General features: G+C 38.2%; 1 protein-coding gene across 2 annotated transcripts in view; it reads left to right on the forward strand.

Annotated features, from left to right (window-relative positions):
* Nucleotides 1–24827, forward strand: part of NAALAD2 (N-acetylated alpha-linked acidic dipeptidase 2) — an 88983-nt gene that overhangs the window by 2306 nt on the left and 61850 nt on the right. The window contains exons 3-6 of one of the 2 annotated variants that reach the window (XM_066360716.1): nucleotides 15061–15247; nucleotides 17586–17687; nucleotides 19321–19446; nucleotides 21880–22066. In XM_066360716.1, coding sequence (XP_066216813.1) covers nucleotides 15061–15247; nucleotides 17586–17687; nucleotides 19321–19446; nucleotides 21880–22066 — 602 coding nt within the window. The remainder of the gene's footprint in view (nucleotides 1–15060; nucleotides 15248–17585; nucleotides 17688–19320; nucleotides 19447–21879; nucleotides 22067–24827) is intronic. The other variant, XM_066360717.1, reaches the window with a different exon arrangement.

The following is a 24827-nucleotide window of genomic DNA, read 5'->3' on the forward strand; positions in this document are numbered from 1 at the left end:
TATTATTGTGAATAAAGTTGCTATGAGCGTATGTTCACAAGATTTTGTGTGCACATATGTTTTCGTTTCTCTGGGATGTCTGTTTTTGAATGATAACCATATGTTTAACTTTTAAAGAAAACACCAAACAGACTTCAAAAGGGATCTTACCATTTTCCATTTCTACCAGTCATTTGGATGTAGTAGTGCTCCCTATCCTGGCCAACACTTACCATATTTCCCCATGTAAAAGACACTCCCATGTATAAGATGTACCTTAATTTTGGGGCCCAAAATATGAAAAAAAAATTATATAAAGTTATTGAACTCAAGTTTTATTCATCATAAAATTCATACAACTCCTTATCACTGTCAAAACTCCCATACATTAGCTTGTTCTCATCTGTGTCTGATGATGAATCATTCTCTTCAACAATGAGTGAAAAATCAAGCGTGAAAAAGCAGGAAATGCTTTAATCCAATATACAACGAAGGAAGTATCTGATACAAAGCCACTTACCTGAGGCATAAATGGGATTCCTCATAAGAGTGCACCACCCCACATCATGCAACAGTCAAGGGTGTAGAGAAAAAGCTTAGTTTTGAGAAGACCTTAGTATTAGAAGGGAGAGAAAGGTTTAGTCTTAAAACTAAGCCTGAGTCTATAATGACTTTGCCAGTTTACAGCCTGTCTTCCACACCCCAAAAAAGCAAACATATATATCATATATACAAACTTATTTGACAAACATATAGTTATTGTCCTTTTCCATCTAACTTATTTTACTTAACATAATACTCTCAAGACTTATCCACACTGCTGATACCACTCTGTCCATACTGTCTTGATAGTTGAAGCTTGTAAAGCCAGTAGCCACGGCCACCATGACAGCAGCCGGGCCAGGGTAGGTTTGCATTAGATTCGGACAGAAGGTAATGAAACAACAGACCCAAGAACTGGTGGGCCATTACCTTTAATCCTAGCTTGCACCCAGTGGGCAAGTAAAAACACACACTGGGCTCCAAAACCCACTCATTCAGTGTTCACAAAGCTACTGACTTATCCAAGTTTCTTAGAATCAAATGTTTTTAGCTCACTAGCTTTATTCATCTCTGTTTCCCATCTCCTTCTCTCTGCTCTCTCCTATAATGCTAATCTCAGGAACCAAGAGAGCAAGCTCCCGGTCTGCCCCACTTTATAGTGTAGAAATTAAAACTTTTAATCTAATATACAAACAAGGAAGTCTCTGATACAAAGTCACTTATCTGAGGCATAATGGGATTCCTCATGAGAGTGCTCCACCCCAGATCATGCAATCAGTCAAGGGTTTGGGGAAAAGCTTAGTCTTAAAACTAAGCCTTAGGCTATAACCACCCTGCCTGCTTACAGCCTATCCCCCATACCCAATGCAAACTATAAGTGAGCAAACATATATCATATTTAAAAGCTTATTTGACCAGCTGTATCATAAACTTTAACAGTGGACAGAATTATTTCTCCCACTTTATTCTTTTGAACAACTATTTTAGCTATTTGTTAAGTCAGTTGCCACAGCCACCATCACAGCAGCCTGGCCCATGAAGGTTCACATTTGATTCGGACAGACGGTAATGAAACAATAGAGCCAAGAACAGGTGGGCCATTACCTTTAATCCTAGCTTGCACCCGGCGGGCAAGAAATACACACACACAGTGGGAAAACACTTCCCTTTCCATTCAGGGCTCTCAAAGTCACTGACTTATTCGAGTTTCCTAGAATCAAAGTTTCTACCTCATCAGCCTTATTCACCTCTGTTCCCCATCTCCTCTTCTCTGCACAAACTCTGCACAAACTGGCTTCTCCTTTAGCACTCCACCATCTTGGCTACTTCTGACCTCCTCCACATGGCCTTTATCTGTTCTCCTTTCTCTGCTCTCTCCTCTAATGCTAATCTCAGTAACAGAGAGAGTAAGCTCCTGGTCTGCCCCACTTTATAGTGTAGAAACCAAAACCTTTAATCCAATATACAAACAAGGAAGTCTCTGATACAAAGTCACTTATTTGAGGCATAATGGGATTCCTCATGAGAGTGCACCACCCCACATCAAAAAGGGTGGGAAAGGCTTAGTCTTAAAACTAAGCCTTAGGCTATAATGATCCTGCCTGCTTACAGCCTTTCCCCCTACATCCAATGCAGACTCTAAGTGAGCAAACATATATATCATTATTTATAAACTTATTTGATCAACACTATTCTATATCCTTTGCCTTTTTATATAAAATGTAAAATAAACATTTACATTTAGAAAAGTCTTTGCTGGGATTTTGATAGGAATTGCATTAATCTTATAGTGCAATATGTGGTACTTGACAATTTTACTGTGTCCAGTCCTTAAATCCATGAACATGGTAAGTCTCTCCAGTTACTAAGGTCTTCTTTCTTTTCTTTTATCAACATTTTCTAATTTTCAGGATGCAGATTCTATATGTGTATTATTAGATTTATATCTGTTGGGCAGATAAAATATATTATGCTCACTTTGTTAAAGATGGTGCTGCCCACGTGGAAGCCCATCTCTCAGGAGATAATATTAGTTGCCCTTATGCTTGGAATGGGCGTAATTATATTAATGTGTGTTGGGAGCGGGCTATGGGCAGGTGTAAAGCCAGTAGCCAAGGCCACTATCACAGCAGCCTGGCCCATGAAGGTTTGCATTGGATTCGGACAGTCGGTAAAGAAACATGGAGCCAAAATCTGGTAGGCCATCATCTTTAATTCTAGCTTGCACCTGGCGGGCAAGTAAAAACACACACTGGGCTCCAAAACCTACTCACATTCAGTGCTCGCAAAGCTACTGACTTATTGAGTTTCCTAGAATCAAAGGATTCTAGCTCACTAGTCTTATTCACCTCTGTTCCCCATCTCCTTCCTTCTCCCTGCACAAACTCTGTACAAACTGGCTTCTCACTCAGCACTCCGCCATCTTGGCTGCTTCTCCAGGCCCCCTCCATGTGACCTTTCTCTGCTCCCTGCTCTCTGCTCTTTCCTCTAATGTTAATCTCAGGAACCAAGAGAGCAAGCTCCCGTTCTGCCCCCATTTTATAGTGTAGAAATCAAAACCTTTAATCCAATATACAAAATAGGGAAGTCTCTAATACAAAGTATTTTTCTGAGGCATGATGGGATTGTACCATCCCACATCAAAAAGGGTGGGAGGCCCTGGCCGGTTGGCTCAGCGGTAGAGCGTCGGCCTGGCGTGCGGGGGACCCAGGTTCGATTCCCGGCCAGGGCACATAGGAGAAGTGCCCATTTGCTTCTCCACCCCCTCCCCTCCTTCCTCTCTGTCTCTCTCTTCCCCTCCCGCAGCCAAGGCTCCATTGAAGCAAAGATGACCCAGGCGCTGAGGATGGCTCCTTGGCCTCTGCCCCAGGCGCTAGTGTGGCTCTGGTCGCGGCAGAGCGACACCCCGGAGGGGCAGAGCATCGCCCCCTGGTGGGCAGAGCGTTGCCCCTGGTGGGCGTGCTGGGTGGATCCTGGTCGGGCGCATGCGGGAGTCTGTCTGACTGTCTCTCTCTGTTTCCAGCTTCAGAAAAATACAAAAAAAATTTAAAAAAAATTAAAAAATTGAAAAAAAAAGGGTGGGAAAGGCTTAATCCCCAAAACAAGCCCCAGGCTACAGGGATTCTGCCTGTCCACAGCCCACCCCCAACACACATTTCATCTGGGTGATGGCCTCCACGTGGGCAGCATCATCTTTAACAAAGTGAGCATAATACATTTTATCCACCCAACAGCAGGCAAGATCCTTGTAGCCTGGGACTTGGTTTTAGGACTAAGCCTTTCGCACCTTTTATGATGTGGGGTGGACTTTGTATCAGAGACTTCCCTATTTTGTATATTGGATTAAAGGTTTTGATTTCTGCACTATAAAGTGGGGCAGACCGGGAGCTTGCTCTCTCTCAGTTCCTGAGATTAGAGAGAACAGAGTAAAGGCCACATGGAGGAGAGGAGAAGTAGCCAAGATGGTGGAGTGCTGAAAGAGAAGCCAGTTTGTGTAGAGTTTGTGCAGAGAGAAGGAAAGGAAATGGGGAACAGAGATGAATGAGAACGGTGAGGTTAGAAACCTTTGATTCTAGGAAACTTGGATAAGTCAGTAGCTTTGTGAGCACTGAATGAATGGGTTTTGGAATCCAGTGTGTGTTTTTACTTTCCCGCCGGGTGCAACCTAGGATTAGAGCTGATGGCTCACCAGTGTTTGGCTCTGTTGTTTCATTACTGTCTGTCTGAATCTAATGCGAACCTGCATGGGCCAGGCAGCTGTGATGGTGGCCCTGGCTCCTGGCCATACAATATCTGATTGTTTTATTTCTTTAGAGCAAATGTGAATTATATGTTTAATTTCAGTTTCCAATTTTTTTTGTTAGTATCCAGAAATACTGTTGATTTTTATGTGTTGTTCTTGTGTCCTGTGGCTTGTCTACACTCACATGTTAGTTCTATGAGTTTTTGTAGATGAGTTAGGATTTTCTATGTAGACAATAATGCCATCCTTAAATAGAGATATTTTATTTCTTTCTTTCCAAACTTGTGTGCTTTTTTTCTCCTCTTCTTTCTTTTCCTTCTCTTCCTTCTTCTTTGTGTGTGTGCAGGGGTGCATGACTGAAATTCCAGTACTATGTTGAATTAAAGTGATGAGAGCCAACATCCTTACCCTGTTTCTAATGTTGAGGAAAAGCATTCAGATATTTACTATTAAATTCAGAGTTTTGTAATGTTATCTGTTGTAGAGGCCCTGAATAGGAATATAGAGCTGGAACAGAGTTCAGTGCCCTGAGGTAAAAGCCACAGTGGCCTTACAGACAAAAGTACTGAACACAGTACTGTGCAGAATGCAGCACAATAGGGATAGAATTAGCAATTCTGATTAATCAATAGGTGGGGACATTTGAGCTACTCCCTTACCCTTTCATCTGCTCTAAAGAAGTTCCCCTTCCTGACTTACTCATTCTCTCCTCTGCTTCTATTTTATGTGTATCATTGAGGGTCAGGGCCATCTCATGTAACCTGTATAAGGGCTTGTGAGGTGTTCTCCCCTAGGTCCCTCAATGCACACCATGTGGTCTTTGAGTAGTCATTGTCTCTGAGACAAGTGGTGCCCCATGTGAGGAATAGGAACCAAACAACCATCTGTAGATTTTTTGTAGATGTTCTTTATTGAGTTAAGGAAACTCCCCTCTATCCTAAGAGTGCTCATAGGTTTTTTTTAAAATCATGAATAGGTATTAAATATTGTCAAATGGTTTATCTTATCAATTTATATATTTATGTAACATTCTTTTCTTTAACTGATTAGAAATTCTTTTATGTCTTTACTAATTATTTTGGGAAGGATCAAATTCTACCAAGAAGTACTTTGCAATCTCCCCTGGAATGTGAAATTTTCTATTTTTTCTATTCTGTAAATTTTTGCTTTATATATTATGAGTATATATATTAGGCATATACACATGAATGTTGTTATGTCTTCAAGGTAGAATATTCTTTTTATCCTTATGAAATGTCTTTCTTTATTTGGTATAAATATAGCCACATCAGCCTTCTTATACTACATTTGCATGATATGTCTTTTATCCACTTACTTTTAACCTATCATTTTCTTACAATTAAGATGTACTTTGTAGGAAACTCCATCCTGCCTTCCATGGTGGCTGAATTAATCTGTATTCCCACCAACAGTGTAGGAGGGTTCCCTTTTCTTCACATTCTTGCCAACACTTGTTATTTGTTGATTTATTGATGATGGCCATTCTGACAGGTGTGACATGATATCTCATTGTGGTTTTAATTTTCATTTGTCTGATGATTAGTGACAATTGAGCAACTTTACATATGTCTGCTGGCTATTTGTATATCTTCTTTGGAGAAGTATCTATTCAGGTCCTTTGCCCATTTTTTAATTAGATTGTTTTTTTTCTTGGTGTTGAGTTGTATAAGTTCTTCATAAATTTTGGGTATTAATCCCTTATCAGATATATCATTGGTGAATATGTTCTCCCACTGAGTGGGTTGTCTTTTTCATTTTATTAATTATTTCCTTTGCTGTGCAAAGCTTTTTAGTTTGATGTAGTCCCATTTGTTTATTTTTATTTATTTATTTATTTGTTTGTTTGTTTTTGTGACAGAGACAGAGAGAAGGACAGGTAGGGACAGACAGACAGGAAGGGAAAGAGATGAGAAGCATCAATTCTTTGTTGCAGCACCTTAGTTGTTCATTGATTGCTTTCTCATATGCGTTTTGATGGGGAGGCTACAGCAGACTGAGTGACCCCTTGCTCAAGCCAGCAACCTTGGGTCCAAGCTGGTGAGCTTTGCTCAAACCAGATGAGCCCACACTCAAACTGGCAACCTCAGGGTTTCAAACCTGGGTCCTCTGCATCCCAGGCCAACTCTCTATCCACTGCGCCACTGCCTAGTCAGGCCCATTTGTTTATTTTTTATTTTGGTTTTTTTGTACAATGAGATGTATTGGAAAAAATATTTCTAAGAGGAATATCTGAGAATTCACTGCTTAAGTTTTCTTCTAAGATTTTTATATTTTTGCGACTTATACTTAAGTCTTTAATCCATTTTTAATTTATTTGCATGTATGGTGTAAGGAGGTAGTCTAGTAGATGAGTGGATAAAAAAGCTGTAGTACATTTACACAATGGAATACTACTCAGCCATAAAGGAGAAGAAAATCTTACCTTTTACGGCAGCATGGATGGTCCTGGAGAGTATTACATTAAGTGAAATAAGCCAATCAAAGAGAAATATCTTATGATTTCACTTATATGTGGAATGTAATGAACAAAATAAACTAACAACAGAATAGACTTGTAAGTGCAGAGAACAGACCAACAGCTGTCAAAAGGGAAGGGTTTGGGGAAGTGGGTGAAAAAGGTGATAGAATTAAGCAAAAAAAATTAAAAATAGAAAAAATATAACAGTCATAGACAACAGTATAATGATTGCTAGAGAAAAAAAGGGGTGGGGGAGTGGAAGAGGTTAAAGTGGGGGTAAATGGTGGCAGAAAGAGACGTGACTTTGGGGGTGAGCACACAATGTGGTATGCAGATGATGTGGTAGAGTTGTACACTTAAAACCTATATGGTTTTGTTAACCAATGTCACCCCAATAAATTCAATAAAAATAATTTAAAAAATAAAAAGTGCGCCTTCTATAGAGAGCATATAATTACCATTTGCTATTTTATCTATTTTTGTAATGTTAATTAAAGTGTGTCCTCTGTAAGCAGTAGATATTAGCAACTTGTGTTTTTATTCATTCTGGTAATCTATGCCTTTTCATTTGAGTATTTAGACCAGGGGTAGTCAACCTTTTTATACCTACCGCCCACTTTTGTATTTCTATTAGTAGTAAAATTTTCTAACTGCCCACTGGTTTCATAGTAATTATGATTTATAAAGTAGGGAAGTAACTTTACTTTATAAAATTTATAAAGCAGAGTTATAGCAAGTTAAAGCATATAATAATAATTACTTACCAAGTACTTTATGTCAAATTTTTGCTGAATTTGGCAGAATAAATCTTTATAAAATAACTTACTATAGTTAAATCTTTTTATTTATACTTTGGTTGCTCTGCTACTGCCCACCATGAAAGCTGGAACACTCACTAGTGGGCGGTAGGGACCAGGTTGACTACCACTGGTTTAGACCATTAACGTACAACTATTGATGTGGTCAAACATAGGTCTATTATTTTATTGTTTCCTGTTTGCTTCCTTTGTTCCTTTACTTCTCATTTCTGCCCTCTTTTGAGTAGTGGGAAATATTTAAATTTTTTATTTTATATTAGCTTATCTTTTTGGCTATACCTTTCTTCTTTATTTTTGGAAGATGCTCCTAGGATTACATTATACATTTATAACTCTTCAGTGTATTCTTAAAGTTACTATTGTACTACTTAATATAAAAGGCAGAAAACTCACATTTCTACATGTCTATTACCCTTTCCTCTACCATTTTTTATATTATAGCTGTCAACAGTGTCATATACACATACAATATAAACTTCACAAAATAATGTTGTAATTTTTTTTGGACAATTATGTATACTGAAAGCCAATTAAAAGATAAAAAATTCTCAGGTGTGCATTTCCAATGATTTTCTGAAAATTTAGATTCTTCTATGATTTTTCTATTTAGCCTGAATTAGTTTCTTAAGCATTTTCTGTAATGTGAAGTCTGGTGGTGACAAATTCTTAGTTTTTCTTTATGTATAATATTGTTATTTCACCTTAATTCTGGAATCATAGTTTTTCTTTACATAGAATTTTAAGATGACTGTGCTTTTGTCTCCTTTCAGCACTTTGAATGTTTTTTCATTGTCTTTTGGCATCTGATGAAATGGCTAAAGTCATTTAAATTATATAACATGTCATTTTTGTCTTTAATTTTCAACAGTTTTACTACGAGCCTAGGTATAGGTTTTTTTAAAATTTATCCTGTTTATGGCTCTCTGTGCTTCTTGACTTTGTAAATTATGCCTTTCACTAAATTAGGATGGTTTTGTTTATTATTTCTTAAAATTTCTCTGCACCATTCTTTCTTTTCTCCCCTTCTGAGACTTCTTTTACACCCCAGAATCAAATAAGCAAAGTGATGTGTATACAGTAGTATATATAGTGTATTTCCTTCCTGTCTGTCCTATGATTTGATGAGACCAGAAAATTCCATCTTAGTTTCCATAGAGGAACTAGAGTGAGCTCTGGTAATGGGGATTGAAAACAGCTATATGGCTCTTATGAAATTAGAGTTGATTTATGACTGAGGCACATCAGATATCTGGAAGATAATTCAAAATGTTTTGATGAGCTTGTTTGGAGATAAAGGAAAAGAATCAGTAGGCAACAGAATTTATGTCACTTGAAAAAAGACTGTATATCTCATGTAACAGTAAAATGGCAGAGTGCCTTACCAGGTGAGACAGAATGCTTGCATTTAAATTTTTGTAAGTTGAAAGACCAGGTAAAATGTTAACATTATTGAATTCTGTCTGCAACATATCATGAAGTGTCAAAAGAAATTACCTAGAAAGTTATATGAGGTATCAGAACCAAAACTTGGTAATACTCTGTCAAACATTAAAATTTATGTCTGTTTATTATAGCTCTACATTGTGTTAATGTGTAATGCAGCATAAAATGGTGAGTTATGTATGAAGAATTTGCATAGTGATTGTCTGTATGGTATTGGCTTTTCTTCCCTTTACATTCAACTGAATATATCCAGTTGTGCACCAAGAATGATGGCAAGAATAAAGGTAGAATGAATTAAGAGCCCCAAATTTGAATGAATGAAGAAGAGTTTTATAGCACCTAGAAAGTGTGGAAGGCGATAAATTTTGGTATTAGCTTCAAAAGAGTTATTTTTTTAATATATTTTATTTATTGATTTTCAGGGCGAGGGAGAAGGGGAGGAATGGGAAGCATCAACCCATAGTAGTTGCTTCCTGTATGTACCTTGACTGAGCAAGCCCAGGGGTTCAAGTCAGTGACCTCAGCATTCCAGGTTGCTGGTTTATCAACTGCTCTACCACAGAGCAGGCAAAGAGTTGTTATTTTTAAAAGAAGTAAAAGAAAAAATATATCTGAAAGAGCCAGTGGAGGATAAGAAGGCCCCCTACCTACTCTCCTAGCCCTAAGGTGCATGGGGTCATGGGAAATAAAACAGCTTATAGGGGAACAGGGTCCTCTGAAGAAGCCAGTTAAAGAAAGGAGTTCAAGCAAACATTCAGGGAAAGGGCTGAGGATAGAGAATTGTCACAGATCCAAAGGATTTAGGAAGAAAAGGAGAGAGTTGAGAGTGTCTCGGAGGGAAAGGAGGGGTTCAAAATTGTGTTAAGGGGAACCAGGGATCGTCAAACTTTTTATAAAAACCGCCCACTTTTGCAGTGCTGGTCAACCTGGTCCCTACCGCCCACTAGTGGGCAGTCCAGCTTTCATGGTGGGCCAATCGCATCGCTGTTTGGTTGCGTGGTAGGGACCAGGTTGACCAGCACTGCAAAAGTGGGCGGTTTTTATAAAAAGTTTGAAGACCCCTGCTTGCACTCCATCAGGCGGGCCTAGGCTTAGTGAGGGTTACTTTTTTTCTAGCCCAGGAATCTGATTGATCCATAATTCAATCATAACTCCCTTCCCTCTGGCGATGCCTAGTTTGAGAAGGGGTATATGACCCTATTATGCCTAATGAAATGCAAGAATTCACTGAGATCTTCCACAGAAAGCTTTTCTCTGTAAAAGAAACAAGAGAGGACTTAGCTCTTGTCTGTACTCCTGGAGCTGTAATGCCCGCCTGGGGACTACAGGAGATTCAGATGTAAAGAGTGTTATGCCCTGCTGCTCTTTTTTGTTTTTGTTTGTGTGGGTTTTTTCTTTGCACTTTTTTATTTCATTTCAGTGGGTTCTCTAAAAGATGGGAGGCAAAAGTTCATGGTTAATCCTCCATTTCAATGTAAGAATATATATTTACTTTTTTCTAATTATAACTATTCACTGTGGAAAATGCAACAATTACAAATGATATAAAGTAGAAATTATATAGCTCTAGACTCACTGTTGGAATTTTTTCTGTCATAAAAAAATTTTGGTCTATAAGTATTTTTGTTGGTTTTTTTTTTTACAAGTAAAGGTATAATATCTGTAATATGCAGTTTTGATTTAATGCTAGAGAGAAGAAAGTCCTGACCAAGTAGCTTGATGCTTAAGGAGTCCTAATAGCTAATAGCCTGCAGGAGGGAAGGGTGGTGACTAGAAGTGGTGACAGAGGGAGAGTCAGGTAAATAGGACTTTTATGTTTGAGAGAAGACCTTGTTGAACAAAGGCTTACAAGGTGGTCACTTCAGGAGAGAAATGAATAGACCAGATGAGATAGGGTAGAGGAAATGTTAAATGTATGTGTAAAAACTTTTTTTAATTGATATTAGAGAGAGAGGGGAAGGGAGAGAAACGTTGATTTGTTGTTCCACTTATTCATGCATTCATTGGTTGATTCTTTTGTTTGTTTGTTTGTTTGTTTGTTTGTTTGTTTTTTATGGAGACAGAGAGAGAGAAAGAGAGAGGGATAGATAGGGACAGACAGACAGGAATGGAGAGAGATGAGAAGCATCAATCATCAGTTTTTCATTGCGTCACCTTAGTTGTTCATTGATTGCTTTCTCATATGTGCCTTGACTGTGGGCTTTCAACAGACCAAGTAACCCTTTGCTCGACCCAGTGACCTTGGGTCCAAGCTGGTGAGTTTTGCTCAAACCAGATGAACTCGTGCTCAAGCTGGTGACCTCGGGATCTCAAACCTGGGTCTTCCGCATCCCAATCCAATGCTGTATCCACTGCACCACCACCTGGTCAGGCCATTGGTTGATTCTTGTGCGTACTCTGACCAGGGATTGAACCTGCAACCTTGGTATATTGGGTTAATTCTTTAACCAAATGAGCTACCTGGTCAGGACTAGAGTGGAGAAGTTTATAAGGAGAATGGTGGAACATGAACCGGGAAGGTGGATCATATGAAGAAGAGCCCCACGTACCATGTTGGAGTATAAACTTATAATGCAGGTAGAGGGAGCTAGAGAAGGATTTTAAGCCATTGAAAAATATGATAGGATGGATTTTTTTTTTTTTTTTTTTTTTTTTTTTTTTTTTTTTTACAGAGGCAGAGATAGACAGGGACAGACAGACAGGAATGGAGAGAGATGAGAAGCATCGATCATCAGTTTCTCTTTGTGCGTTGCGACTTCTTAGTTGTTCATTGATTGCTTTCTCACATGTGCCTTGACCGTGGGCCTTCAGCAGACCGAGTAACCCCCTGCTTGAGCCAGCGACCTTGGGTCCAAGCTGGTGAGCTCTTTGCTCAAGCCAGATGAGCCCAATCGCAAGCTGGCGACCTCGGGGTCTCGAACCTGGGTCCTTCCGCATCCCAGTCTGACGCTCTATCCACTGTGCCACCACCTGGTCAGGCAGGATGGATGTTTTTAAAATAATCACTTTTTATTAAGTTAAAAGAAATATAACCTGCAGATTCTAGTTTTGGTGTTCAATAGTTATGAAATTGGGAACAAGTTATTTATTTATTTATTGTGACAGAGACAGAGAGAGAGAAAGAGAGGGACAGATAGGGACACACAGGCAGGAAAGGAGACATGAGAATCATCAATTCTTTGTTGCAGCTCCTTAGTTTTTCACTGATTGCTTTTTCATATGTGCCTTGACCAAGGGGCTTCAGCTGAGCCAGTGACCCCTTGCTCAAGCCAGTGACCTTGGGCACAAGCCAGTGACTTTGGGTCTCAAGCCAGCAACTGTGCTCAAGATGGTGAGCCTGCACTCAAGCGAGCGACCTTGGGGTTTCGAACCTGGGTCCTCTGTGTCCCAGTCTCCCGTTCTATTCACTGTGCCACCACCTGGTCAGATAGGAATGAGTTATTAAGTATTCTTTTTTTCCTCATTTTCAAAATGGGAACAATGTGTTACTGATGAGTTTAGGTTCTTGTCTCCTGACATAAAAGTATTTAGACCTGGGGCATGGATAAAAACAAAGGCAGATTTATTGAGGCTCTGCAGAGGGTGAGAATACTGAGATAGGGTCCCAGGTTTTACACCCCTATGGCTTGAGGACACAGAAGTTGCTGGGATTAACCAATCAGGGAGTAGATTAGCAAGCTTCTCTCTCTCTCTCTCTCTTTTTTTTTTTTTGGAACACAGATATTCAGGTTTGTGAATACTGATGTCCGGGTATGTCAGAGAAGTGAATGAAGCTTTCTGGGATTATGCAGCACTTATTATGGGATGCTGGAAGGGACTTTCCCAACAAGATATTAAAGTCTCTGTGATTTATGGCTTGGCTTTATATCTTTGAAAAAAAAGTTAAAAAGAGTCAGATTAGTTCCTGAACCATTGTTTTAAAGCTACCTACCTATTGATAACTGCCATAGTTTGGGAAGGGCTTGACTGAATGGAGCAATTTGGGGGAACATTTTATTCTACTTGTTTCAAATGGAAGAAGGTTGTGAGGATTAAATGAGATAGTCCATGTGAAAGTACCTGGTCAAGTTCCTGGCATGGTAAGTTTTCAGTGAAGGTTAATTTTTTTCTTTTTGGTTGTCCTATGGTTGATAATGTACAAAAGTATTATTGCTCTACGGATGGGGGGAGGGATTTGGGAAACTGTTTAAAAATATTACCAACCTCAAGCAAAGTCAATCACATTAAGAATAATGTTACCAATAGAATGTTGCTCAAATTCAATTCAATGAACTTCTATTGTATAATTCTTAGATCACAGGCAGGAACTAAACAGGAGGGGTTATAAACACAGACGTTCATGAACTTTATCTTTAATGAGATAAATAAACAACTGTATACAATATGATAAAACAACAGTAGGTATATATGTTACATAGACTCCCCGACTGGTCTCCAGCAAACATTTTTTTTTTTTTCAAAATGTCCGCACTCACAGGTGGGCAGCACAAAGCCGCACCACTGGGCTGAGGTGTGCCGTCGGTCCAGGGTGTTTGCTCTACCTGGGCCCCTGCTGACTGTATGTTTTTACCATGGAACGTGTTCCTTTCTAGGGGAGCCTCGCGTAAAAATTGCAGTTACACACCAGCATTTAAAAACTGAGGTGGGGCAGAAAAATCAATTTTCCTCCTACGTTTCTAAGGTCTTCTGGCTGGACTCAAAATCAATTTAACATGAGAGGGATTAACAGGAGAAAATAAACAGATTTAATACATATGAATACAGGGGGTTCCTTGAGACTAGAGGCCTGAGGATAGATCTGGCAGGTGTAAAGCCAGGAGCCACAGCCAGGGCCACTATCAAAGCAGCCTGGCCCATGCAGGTTCGCATTGGATTCGGACAGTCGGTAAAGAAACAACGGAGCCAAGAACTGATGGGCTGTCATCTTTAATTCTAGCTTGCACCCAGCGGGCAAGTAAAAACACACACTGGGCTCCAAAACCCACTCACATTCAGTGCTCACAAAGCTACTGACTTATCCGAGTTTCCTAAAATCAAAGGTTTCTAGCTCACCAGACTTATTCACCACTGTTCCCCATCTCCTTCCTTCACCAGTGTCAAACTGCACAAACTGGCCTCTCACTCAATACTCCGCCATCTTGGCTGCTTCTCCTGGCCACATGGCCTCTTTCTGCTCTCCTCTCTGCTCTCTCCTCTAATAATAATCTCAGGAACCAAGAGCGCAAGCTCCCGTTCTGCCCCCATTTTATAGTGTAGATTCAAAACCTTTAATCCAATATACAGAATAGGGAAGTCTCTAATACAAAGTCACTTCTCTGAGGCATGATTGGATTGTACCACCCCACATCAAAACAGGTGGGAAAGGTTTAATCCCAAAACCAAGCCCCAGGCTACAGGGATTCTGCCTGCCCAGAGACACACATTAATATCACCTGGGCAACGGCCTCCACGTGGGCAGCGCCACTTTAACAAAGTGAGCATAATACATTTTATCTGCCCAACAGCAGGTGAGGCCCGTATTCCATCTGGAGCTGAGGAGAAAGGGGCATTTGTGGTTGGGACTTCAAAGGGCAAGAAGGCAAGTCACACGGAAATAGAAAAGCAAGTGTTTGGTACATGTTTTCTGGCAGTCGTTAGCAGTGGGCAGAGTGGACTTGGATCCAATGGGCCTTGCTAGGTTTCCCTTTGTCTGTCACACTTAGTTCATATTGAACTAGACTTACCTGTGATCTCTCCCTTCCTGAAGCAGGTCCTCCAGCTAAATTCTTTTAGGCAGTAAGGAGGTAGGCCTAACTTTTTTTTTTCTGAGATTTTTATTTCTTGAAAATAACCAGTTCAAAATAATTAATATCCCAAAAGACACATTTTGGGGTGACAAACTCTGGTCGTCCTCATTGGCATGTCTAAAAATTGGTAATGCTGCCTGGGTTTGAGATCTCTGATATAGAAATAACATTAATGCCTAAAAGATGAGTAATGCATCTGGAAGAGTTCTTAGGCACATCCTCCAAATATAGTAGTCTTTAACTCCTCTTTGTATTTTATTTTCATTTTAGCTCTTTTACAAAGCTCCCTCATCTGGCAGGAACAGAACAAAATTTACTGCTTGCCAAAGAAATCCAAACCCAGTGGAAGAAGTTTGGACTGGACTCAGCCAAGTTGGTTCATTATGATGTTCTCCTATCTTACCCTAATGAGTCAAATGCCAACTATATATCCGTCATGGATGAACAGGGAATTGAGGTGATATAGAATTGTTGGTACTTCTTGTCCTTTTCATGTGAATTGGAATTTAGGGTCAAGTAAAAATAAATTTGTTAATAGTACAATGGAACTCATTTTCTAGATACGTTAAATAGTTAAAAACTAATTATTCGTGTTTATTATGTATCAGGCACAGTGCTAGGTTCTGAGCCCAGAATGATGCTAGGATTTGGTTCCTTTGCTTAATTAAATAAGGTGAGGCAGACATGAGAACATATCATTTCAATCATTGTAGTAAGTGCTGTGAAGAGTATGATTAGGGTACTTTATCTAGAGTGAACAGGGTCACTTGACTCAATGTCGATGTAAGAATACCCAAACCTGTAGAGAATTTTTATAAGAGTAAATTTATTTAGGCAAACTGATAACATACTCCAGGTTGTAGCTTTTCACACGTTTGAAATTAAGGAGGGAACATCAGGAAGATTTAATGGAGGTGGGAGAAAACGAAGTGGGGACTGAGTTACAGGATAATTAACCAGTTATGTGCTCTCTTGAGGGTGGTTATTTCAAAGGTGTGTTAACCAATATGCACAGAACAACGGACAGGACTTGCTTAAGGCAAAGATAAACCTTTTACTAAAAAGTTATATGCCTATTTTTACAAAGACATATGTAAATGAACATTGTATTTAAAAGGAATAATAAACCTTTTTTTAAAGATAAAGAAAAAGGTGTGTGTTTAGGGTGTGACCACCCAGCATGACCTGTCCAGTTAGGAGCTGATGACCAGATTGCCCTGTGAGGTTACTCTCCATGGGCCCCTTTTTGGTTCACACCACCCTGGAAGTCAGAGGCTTTCTGAAAGTTGATATGTGAGTCATGAAAGATTCTAAAGGGTTAACTAATCACATGAAACAGCCAGATAAGGCAATTCTAGGCAGAAGAGAAAATATTGGCAAAGCTTGGAGACATATACTGGTTTAGTAGTATTGGGGGGAATTTAAAGATTTTTTTTGTATTTCAAAAATGTAAAACAAAAGAGCCATGATAAAGGATAAATCAGGATGCAGTTGACTCCTGAAGAACATGGGGTGAGGAGCGCCAACCTATAATCTATGTATAATTTTTGACTCCCCAAAACTTTACTATTAGCTTACTGTTGACCAGAAGACTTACTGATAACATAGTCAGTTAACATATATTTTCTATGTTATATGTATTATATACTACATTCTTACAGTAAAGAAAGCTAGAGAAAAGAAAATGTTAAACAAGTCATAAGAGAAAATATGTTTCCAGTATTGTTCTTATTTATTGAAAAAAATCCTCATATAAGGAGATCTATTATACAGTTCAAACCTATGTTGTTCAAGGTCAACTGTTTATGTTTTGGGGAGAGGTCACAGAATGGCTTATACACTGTCTTGAAGAGCTAGGAATTTAACCTCAGTCAATGGAAACCACCAACAAGTCCTAGACAATGAAAGAGTGTGGCTAGAAAGGCATTTTAGATAGTTTGGGCAGTTGTCAGATTAGACCTAGATTAAGTAAAGAGTTATAGATAGTGTGGGCAGTTGGCAGATTAGACCTAGATTATTAAGTAAAGAGTTAAAGTTAAAATCTAAGATAGTTCAAGTAAAAGATGATAATGCCCTGAATTAAGATGTCAGCAAGAATGAGGAAGAGGAATAGATTTGAGAAATGGGAATTAGTGTTGGCAGGACTTGGTTACGATTGGAAGAAGGAGGTGACGACAGAGTTCAGTTGGATCCCTGGGTGTCTAGTGTGGGAGGCTAGCTAATGATGCGAATAATAGCAGACGGCAATGCAGAAGCAGGCCCTGGGTGAGAGAAGATAAAAGTTCAAGGCTTAACGTGTCGAGTTTGAACATCAAGCTGAAATGTCTGTCAAGCCCTTAAATATACAAATCTGGAAAACAGGATATCACAAATATATTAGGTATGGGGAAAATTGTAAGAGTCAATGAAATTGCTTAGGAGGGGAGTATAAAATGAGGCTGGCACTGAACTGGGGATAAAACACAGGGAAACATCATAAATGTAGTTGAAAGAAAAGGGGCCCCCACAAAAAGCTGAAAGGAATAGGAAAATCATGGGAGTGCCACATTCAGAGCCATTTTTCTACCTCAGATGGGAGCTTTTAGTTACCTAAAATTGAGTGTATTTATAGAAGATTCTACCATTTTGAAGACTATAACAATGATAAAATTCTCTTTCATTATTGTCACTGGGATTTATCCATTTAATTATAGAACCTAGTTTCAGGATGCTTAATCTTAAATGTATGCTTGGGGGAAAATGTATTAGTCTTTAATAGCAATCTACAAAACTTCTTCTAACTTCATGCTTGCTAGGTTTTTAAAACATCATACCTTGAGCCACCACCAGATGGATATGAGAATGTTACAAATATTGTACCACCTTATAATGCTTTCTCAGCCCAAGGCACGCCAGAGGTAAACAAAAGGCAGTTTCTCATTTATCTCTTTAAAACTTTCTTTGTTATATAAAATCTATGTGGAGAACTAAATTGAGATTAGGAGGATCACACATGCTGATATTTGAGGTTCAGTGCTATGTACTCACTACCCTAAAAAAAAAAGAAAAAAGAGGCCCTGGCCGGTTGGCTCAGTGGTAGAGCGTCAGCCTGGCATGCAGGAGTCCCAGATTCGATTCCCGACCAGGGCACACAGGAGAAGCACCCATCTGCTTCTCCACCCCTCCCCCTCTCCTTCCTCTGTCTCTCTCTTCCCCTCTTGCAGCCAAGGCTCCATTGGAGCAAAGTTTGCCCAGGCGCTGAGGATGGCTCTGTGGCCTCTGCCTCAGGCACTAGAATGGCTCTGATTGTAGCAGAGCGATGCCCCCTGGTGGGCATGCCGGGTGGATCCCGGTCGGGCACATGTGAGAATCTGTCTGGCTCCCCGTTTCCAACTTTGGAAAAATACAAAAAAAAAAAAGAAAAAATACCAGAAAAAGAACAAAAATAAATACATAAAATTATTCCATGATAGGGCACATGCCATTCCTTTGAAATAACAAAGAAACTGCTGAATGTGCCTTTAATTCTGTAAGGACAGTAAATGTTTTTACAAGCTTCTTTTCTTTGATCATAGCCTGACATTATTACAGATTTATAGATATGATTTGATAGATCACACTGAAGTTTTAAGATGAACATTTAAGCTGAAATGCCCTTAAATGTCTGTCAAGCCCTTAAATATACAAGTGTGGAAAAAGGAATATCATAAACATATTAGGTCTGAGCAAAATTGTAAGAATCAATGAAATCTTGTAGGAAATTAAACATAGTTGGGATTTTAAAAGGACTTTTATTTATCCTATTTCATGCGACTCAGTATACACTGATAACTTCTTCAAAATAGAACATATGGTTTAAAATGTTTTACATGCTGTCGTTTTTAAAGTTTTTGAGCATATTGAAATATTTTCTGACTATACAGAATTAACGTGGATCTATTTGTTAAGCCCAATCCAGAAAAGATAACTTTTTTATAGTTTTCTTATATGTCTATCTATTATCTATCTATCTATCATCTATCTATCTATCTATCTATCTATCTATCTATCTATCTATCTATCTATCTATTTAATAGAATTTATCAGGGTAACACTGGTTAACATAATTATACAGGTTTCAGATGCCCAATTCTACAACACATCTCTGTACACTGTATTCTGTTTACCCCCCCAAGTCAAGTCTTCATTCATCACCATTTATTCCCCCATATTCTCCTCTACCTCCATTCCCTGTAATCACCACACTGTTGTATGTGTTTAAGAGTTTTCTTTTTTTGTATCCTTTCTTGCTCAACCCCTCCAATCCCTTCACCCAGCACCCACCCCTCTCGCCTGACAGCTGTCAGCCTGCTCTCTATGAGTCTGTCTCTCTTTTGCTTGTTAGTTTATTTTGATCATTAGGTTCCATATATGAGTGAAATCATATGGTCCTTGTCTTTCTCTGACTTGCTTATTAGCATAATGCTCCCAGGTGGGGTAAACATATTCTTTAGGTTTCTCTTTAATTACAGCAGTATTATATATTGTTTTTCTTTTTCATTTTCCCTATAGGGGGATCTTGTATATGTAAACTATGCCCGTATTGAAGATTTTTTCAAACTGGAAAGAGAGATGGGCATAAACTGCACGGGAAAGATTGTGATCGCCAGATACGGGAAAATCTTTAGAGGAAATAAAGTATGGTGTCTTTGTTTTTCTAGAGGGAAGGGAACATTTTCTATAAATGTAAATGAACATCTTATATCACGGTTTCCAAAATTGCTTTGACTGTATATGTATTTTTGCTATTTCCATGGTTGCACAGAAAATCCCGTTTTTATGTTACCACACCTTCTAGAAAGGGGAGTTATTTTCAACAATTTTATTACCAAAGCAATATTTGCTTTTTATCAATTAAAGGAAATTTATATAAACAAAAAAAAAATGAAAAGCTTACCTGTATTACCCAACTTCAATGCCTAGACATAATCTATCTTAAGTGCTCTTTCCAGACCTAATTCTGCGAAATATAAATATATGTCTCTATAATCATTTTACATATGTTATTTATTTATTTTTTTAACAAACAGGGCATGAGACCCTATATATTGTATAATTTTATTTTTTTCACTCAGTAATAACTCATGAGTGTTCAGCAATAACTCATGGTTAACAGTATAGGACTCTAGATCCGTACAACCTGGCTTCTGGTCTAGACTGGGTTTCCCATTCTCTGTATCTTTAACTGTTAGAAAGCTGCTTATCCTCTCCATCCCAGTGCTTCCTCATATATAAAATGGAAGTGCTAATAATAACACCAATCTCTAAGGCTCCTCATTAGGATTAAATGACTTTATGTTTAAAAGCACTCATATTTAGTAATTTTTTTGTAACTGTTTATTAAGTAAATAACCTCATTATTTTAGATATAATAATATTTCACAGAATTAATAACCAATTTATTTAACCACTTCTCTATTGACAGATGCTTGGTGTATCTTAAATGTGTTACTATTACAAATAAGTCTATTGTGAATTATCATCTTGTCAATCTTTGTCAATATGTATTTAAACCTTTGTGTGAAGATTTTTTTTTTTAGTATAAAGTCCTAGAAGATGAATGTCTGAATAATATTATGTATTATTTCAAAATTTTGATAGGCATCATCTGATTACCCTTCAAAAAGTTGTGAAAGATTACACTAACATATACAATTGCTTTCTGAATATTGGAGTATTTTAGTTGATTAAAACTGATGGTTATTCCTCTTTTCAGTATTTTATAGGGTAAATGTTCTTTTTCATGGTCAGTTTGCATTATAAGAAAATGTTTTCAAAATCACTGAGGGTAACTTTTCACGTTCTATGACTGTCGTGTATAGAAATTTAAATTAGTTTAGTTCCACGCATAATGTAGAGTAGTTACTGTGTGATGTGCCAGGTTTTATTTTATTATTATTTTTTTTTACAGAGACAGAGAGAGAGTCAGAGAGAGGGATAGACAGGGACAGACAGACAGGAACGGAGAGAAATGAGAAGCATCAATCATCAGTTTTTCATTGTGACACCTTAGTTGTTCATTGATTGCTTTCTCATATGTGCCTTGACCGTGGGCCTTTAGCAGACCGAGTAACCCCTTGCTCAAGCAGTGACCTTGGGTCCTAGCTGGTGAGCTTTACTCAAACCAGATGAGCCTGCACTCAAGCTGGCAACCTCGGGTCTCAAACCTGGGTCCTCCACACCCAGTCCAATGTTCTATCCACTAGGCCACTGCCTGGTCAGGCTGCTGTGCCAGGTTTTGAAGGTGGACAGTTAAAAGTGATTAAAATATGGTCTAGGTCAGTGGTAGTTAACCTAGTCCCTACCGCCCACTAGTGGGCGTTCCAGCTTTTATGGTGGGTGGTAGTGGAGCAACCAAAGTATAAATAAAAAGATAGATTTAACTATAGTAAGTTGTTTTATAAAGATTTATTCTGCCAAACTTAGCAAAAATCCGACATAAAGTACTTGGTAAGTAATTATTATTATATGTTTTAACTCGCTGTAACTCTGCTTTATAAATTTTATAAAGTAAAATTACTTCCCTACTTTATAAATCACCATTACTGTGGAACCACTGGGCAGTTAGAAAATTTTACTACTAACAGAGATACAAAAGTAGGCGGTAGATATAAAAAGGTTGACTACCCCTGGTCTAGGTTCTCATAAACACCCTCTGTGCCAGCTTTTCCTTATCTACAAAACGGGAGTACTAGTAATAACACTAATCTCTTAGAATCCTAACCCTAGGGGGAAAGGATATTTAAAATATATTTTAAAATACTTTTATTCATCTCAAATAAAAATATGTACAAAATATAGAAGTACAAAGAAGGGGGACATTAATTTTGCAGTTTGAGGAACAATAGAATGCTTCATAGAAGTGATAGCTTATTTGGAGTTGTGTAGAATGAGTGAGGGTTGTTAGGTCTAGCAACAGAGAAATTATATTCCAGGCAAAGAGAACTATGTCAATGAGTAACAGCATGATAAAAAAGTATCGAAAATTCCTTACATTATTAAATTGTTTTTCTCTTAGATAAGTCAATCATTTGCCATTGCTACATCATGGATTGCACATTGCCCCTGCAGGTTAAAAATGCCATGTCAGCAGGAGCCATAGGAATCATCTTGTACTCAGATCCAGCTGACTACTCTGCCCCTGAGGTACAGTCATATCCCAAAGGATGGAACCTTCCTGGATCTGCAGCCCAGAGAGGGAATGTGCTAAATTTGAACGGTGCTGGTGATCCGCTCACTCCAGGCTATCCAGCTAAAGGTAATACATGAGCCTGTCACGGTCTACCCATTTTTGCAAAAGTAGTACTTGACCTTATAAAAGGCATGAAAGCAAGTATCCAGAACAACATTTAAATTGCGTACAATGATAATATTTTGAATTGCTATTGCTAGGAATTCAAAGACATTCCCTTGTGTTATTTTAGTTTTAAATTTTCCTGAGGTGTGGACATGGAAAAAGGAAGATCGATTCAGTTCTCTACCTTTTAGCAGAGTGGAGGTTCAGAAACACAGATCCTCAAATCTGTAGTAATGTGCTCTTTTTTTTGTGACAGAGACAGAGAGAGGGACAAATAGGGACAGACAGATAGAAAGGGAGAGAGATGAGAAGCATCAATTCTTTTTTTTTTTTTTTTTTTTCATTTTTCTGAAGCTGGAAACAGGGAGAGACAGTCAGACAGACTCCTGCATGCGCCCGACCGGGATCCACCCGGCACGCCCACCATGGGGCGACGCTCTGCCCACCAGGGGGCGATGAAGCATCAATTCTTCATTGCAGCTCGTTACTTGTTCATTGATTGCCTTCTTGTACATGCCTTGATGGGGAAGGGAGGATGTCTTTAGATCATACATTTCTATTTTGGTGTTATTTACTGTGTAAAGTGGGAAAAATTTTGACATCTGTGTACCCATCTCCACAATCAAGATAATGAAGGTATCCATGACCCAAAAGTGTCCTCTCATCTTCATAATGGCTTCCTCTCAACCCTTCCTGGCCCCTCCTTGCTAATCCTTAGATAGCCACTGAGCTGCTTCTTGTCAATGTAAGTATTTTGAGGTCCATCCATATTGATATGTGTTAATAATTAATTATATTTTTTGCTGAATGGTATACCATTGACTAGATATACAAGTTTGTTTACTTGTTGATGGAAATTTGGATTGTTTTCAGTTTGGTGGCTATTACACATAAAACTGCTCTAAAGAGTTGTATACAAGTTTATTTTTATGTATGCTTTCATTTCTCTTAGTAAATACATAAAAATGAAATGTCTAGGTTTTATGGTAGAGGAATGTTTAACTTTTTAAGAAATTTTAAAATTGTTCTCCAAACTGGTTGTACCATTTCGCAATCCAGCAGCAGAGTATGAGTGTTCTAGTTGCTTTTCCTTACTAACACTTAGTATGTTAAATCTTTTTAATAATATATTTTAATAGAAATGTGAGTCCTCCAAGTGAAATTCTTTTTTAAAGTTTATGTGACTACTCTAGGTCAATTTCATTTGAATTTGAAAGAGCTTACCTATTTACACACACACACACACACACACACACACACACACACACACACACTTACTGACAGGTTAAAAGAGATTGAATCAGTTTGGGGAGAACTGCTATCTTAAAACATTTTTGAATCTTCAGATCCCTGAATATGGTACAATTCTCCATTTATTGAATTACTCTTTAATTTCTCTCAGCATGTTTATGTTAATTTTTTTTCATTGATTTGGTGGTGGGGAGAAAACAAAGGGAAGGGAAAGGGTGAGAGAGAGAAGCATCAGTGCACTGTTTCGCTTAGTTGTTTTTCCATTTGGTTGTGTGCTCATTGATTGCTTCTCATATGTGCCCTGACCAGGGATTGAACCCGTGACCTCATTGTGTAGGGACAATGATTTATATACTGAGCCACCCGGCCAGGGCTCTTAGTATGTTGCAAGTTTCACTGTATAGACCATGCCTATCTATTTTCATATTTATCCATAAGCATTTCATAGTTTTATGCTATCTTAAATTTTTAAATAGCTTCCAACTGCTAGTAAATAGAAATAGATACTATTTTATTTGTAGAAGAAATGTATTAATATTGTATTGGGCAAACTTGTTGAACTCACTACTTAGTACTGGTAGGTTTTTGTACAGACCATCAGTGTACACAGATGATTATATCACCTGCAAATAAAAACATTAGGTTTTAATCTGGATGCCTCCTATTATTATTTTTTTATTGCCTTATTACACTGGCTAGTACTTTCAGTAATTTGTTGAAAAAGTTGGTAGAGCAGATATTCTTGCCTTGTTGCTGCCCCAAGGACAAGTCTTTCTTTGTTAAGTATGATATTATCTGTATGTTTTTTATAGATTTTTTTTTGTCAGATTGAGAAAGTTCATTTCTTTGGTAATGTGATAAGAGTTTTTAACACATGTATCTAGAAATGTATATTGATTTTTATCAAATGCTTTTTACTGCAATCATTGAAATGATTATAAGTTATTATTTGCTTTTGTTAAGTTATACAGATTGATTTTTGTATGTTAAACCAACCTTTCCATTGTGGGATAAAGTCCACTCGGTCACAATGCATTATCCTTTTATATATTGTTGGTATATTGCTAGACTTGTACTAAAGTTTTGTTAAAATGTTAGTCTTTAGCCTGACCAGGTGGTGGTGCAGTGGATAGAACATCAGACTGGAGTGCGGAGGACCCAGGTTCGAGACCCCAAGGTCACCAGCTTGAGCATGGGCTCATCTGGTTTGAGCAAAGATCACCAGCTTGGACTCAAGGTTGCTGGCTTGAGCAAGGGGTTACTCAGTCTGCTGTAGCCCCATGGTCAAGGTACATATGAGAAAGCAATCAATGAACAACTAAGGTGTCGCAGCAAAAAATTTATGATTGATGCTTTTCATCTCTCTCCGTTCCTGTCTATCTCTCTCTGTCTCTGTAAAAAAAAAAAAAAAAAAAAAAAAAAAATTAGTCTTTAGTTATAAGGAATATCAGCTTATAGATTTTTTTTTTTG

Source organism: Saccopteryx leptura, chromosome 1, assembly GCF_036850995.1.
Source record: "Saccopteryx leptura isolate mSacLep1 chromosome 1, mSacLep1_pri_phased_curated, whole genome shotgun sequence".
NCBI lineage: Eukaryota > Metazoa > Chordata > Mammalia > Chiroptera > Emballonuridae > Saccopteryx > Saccopteryx leptura.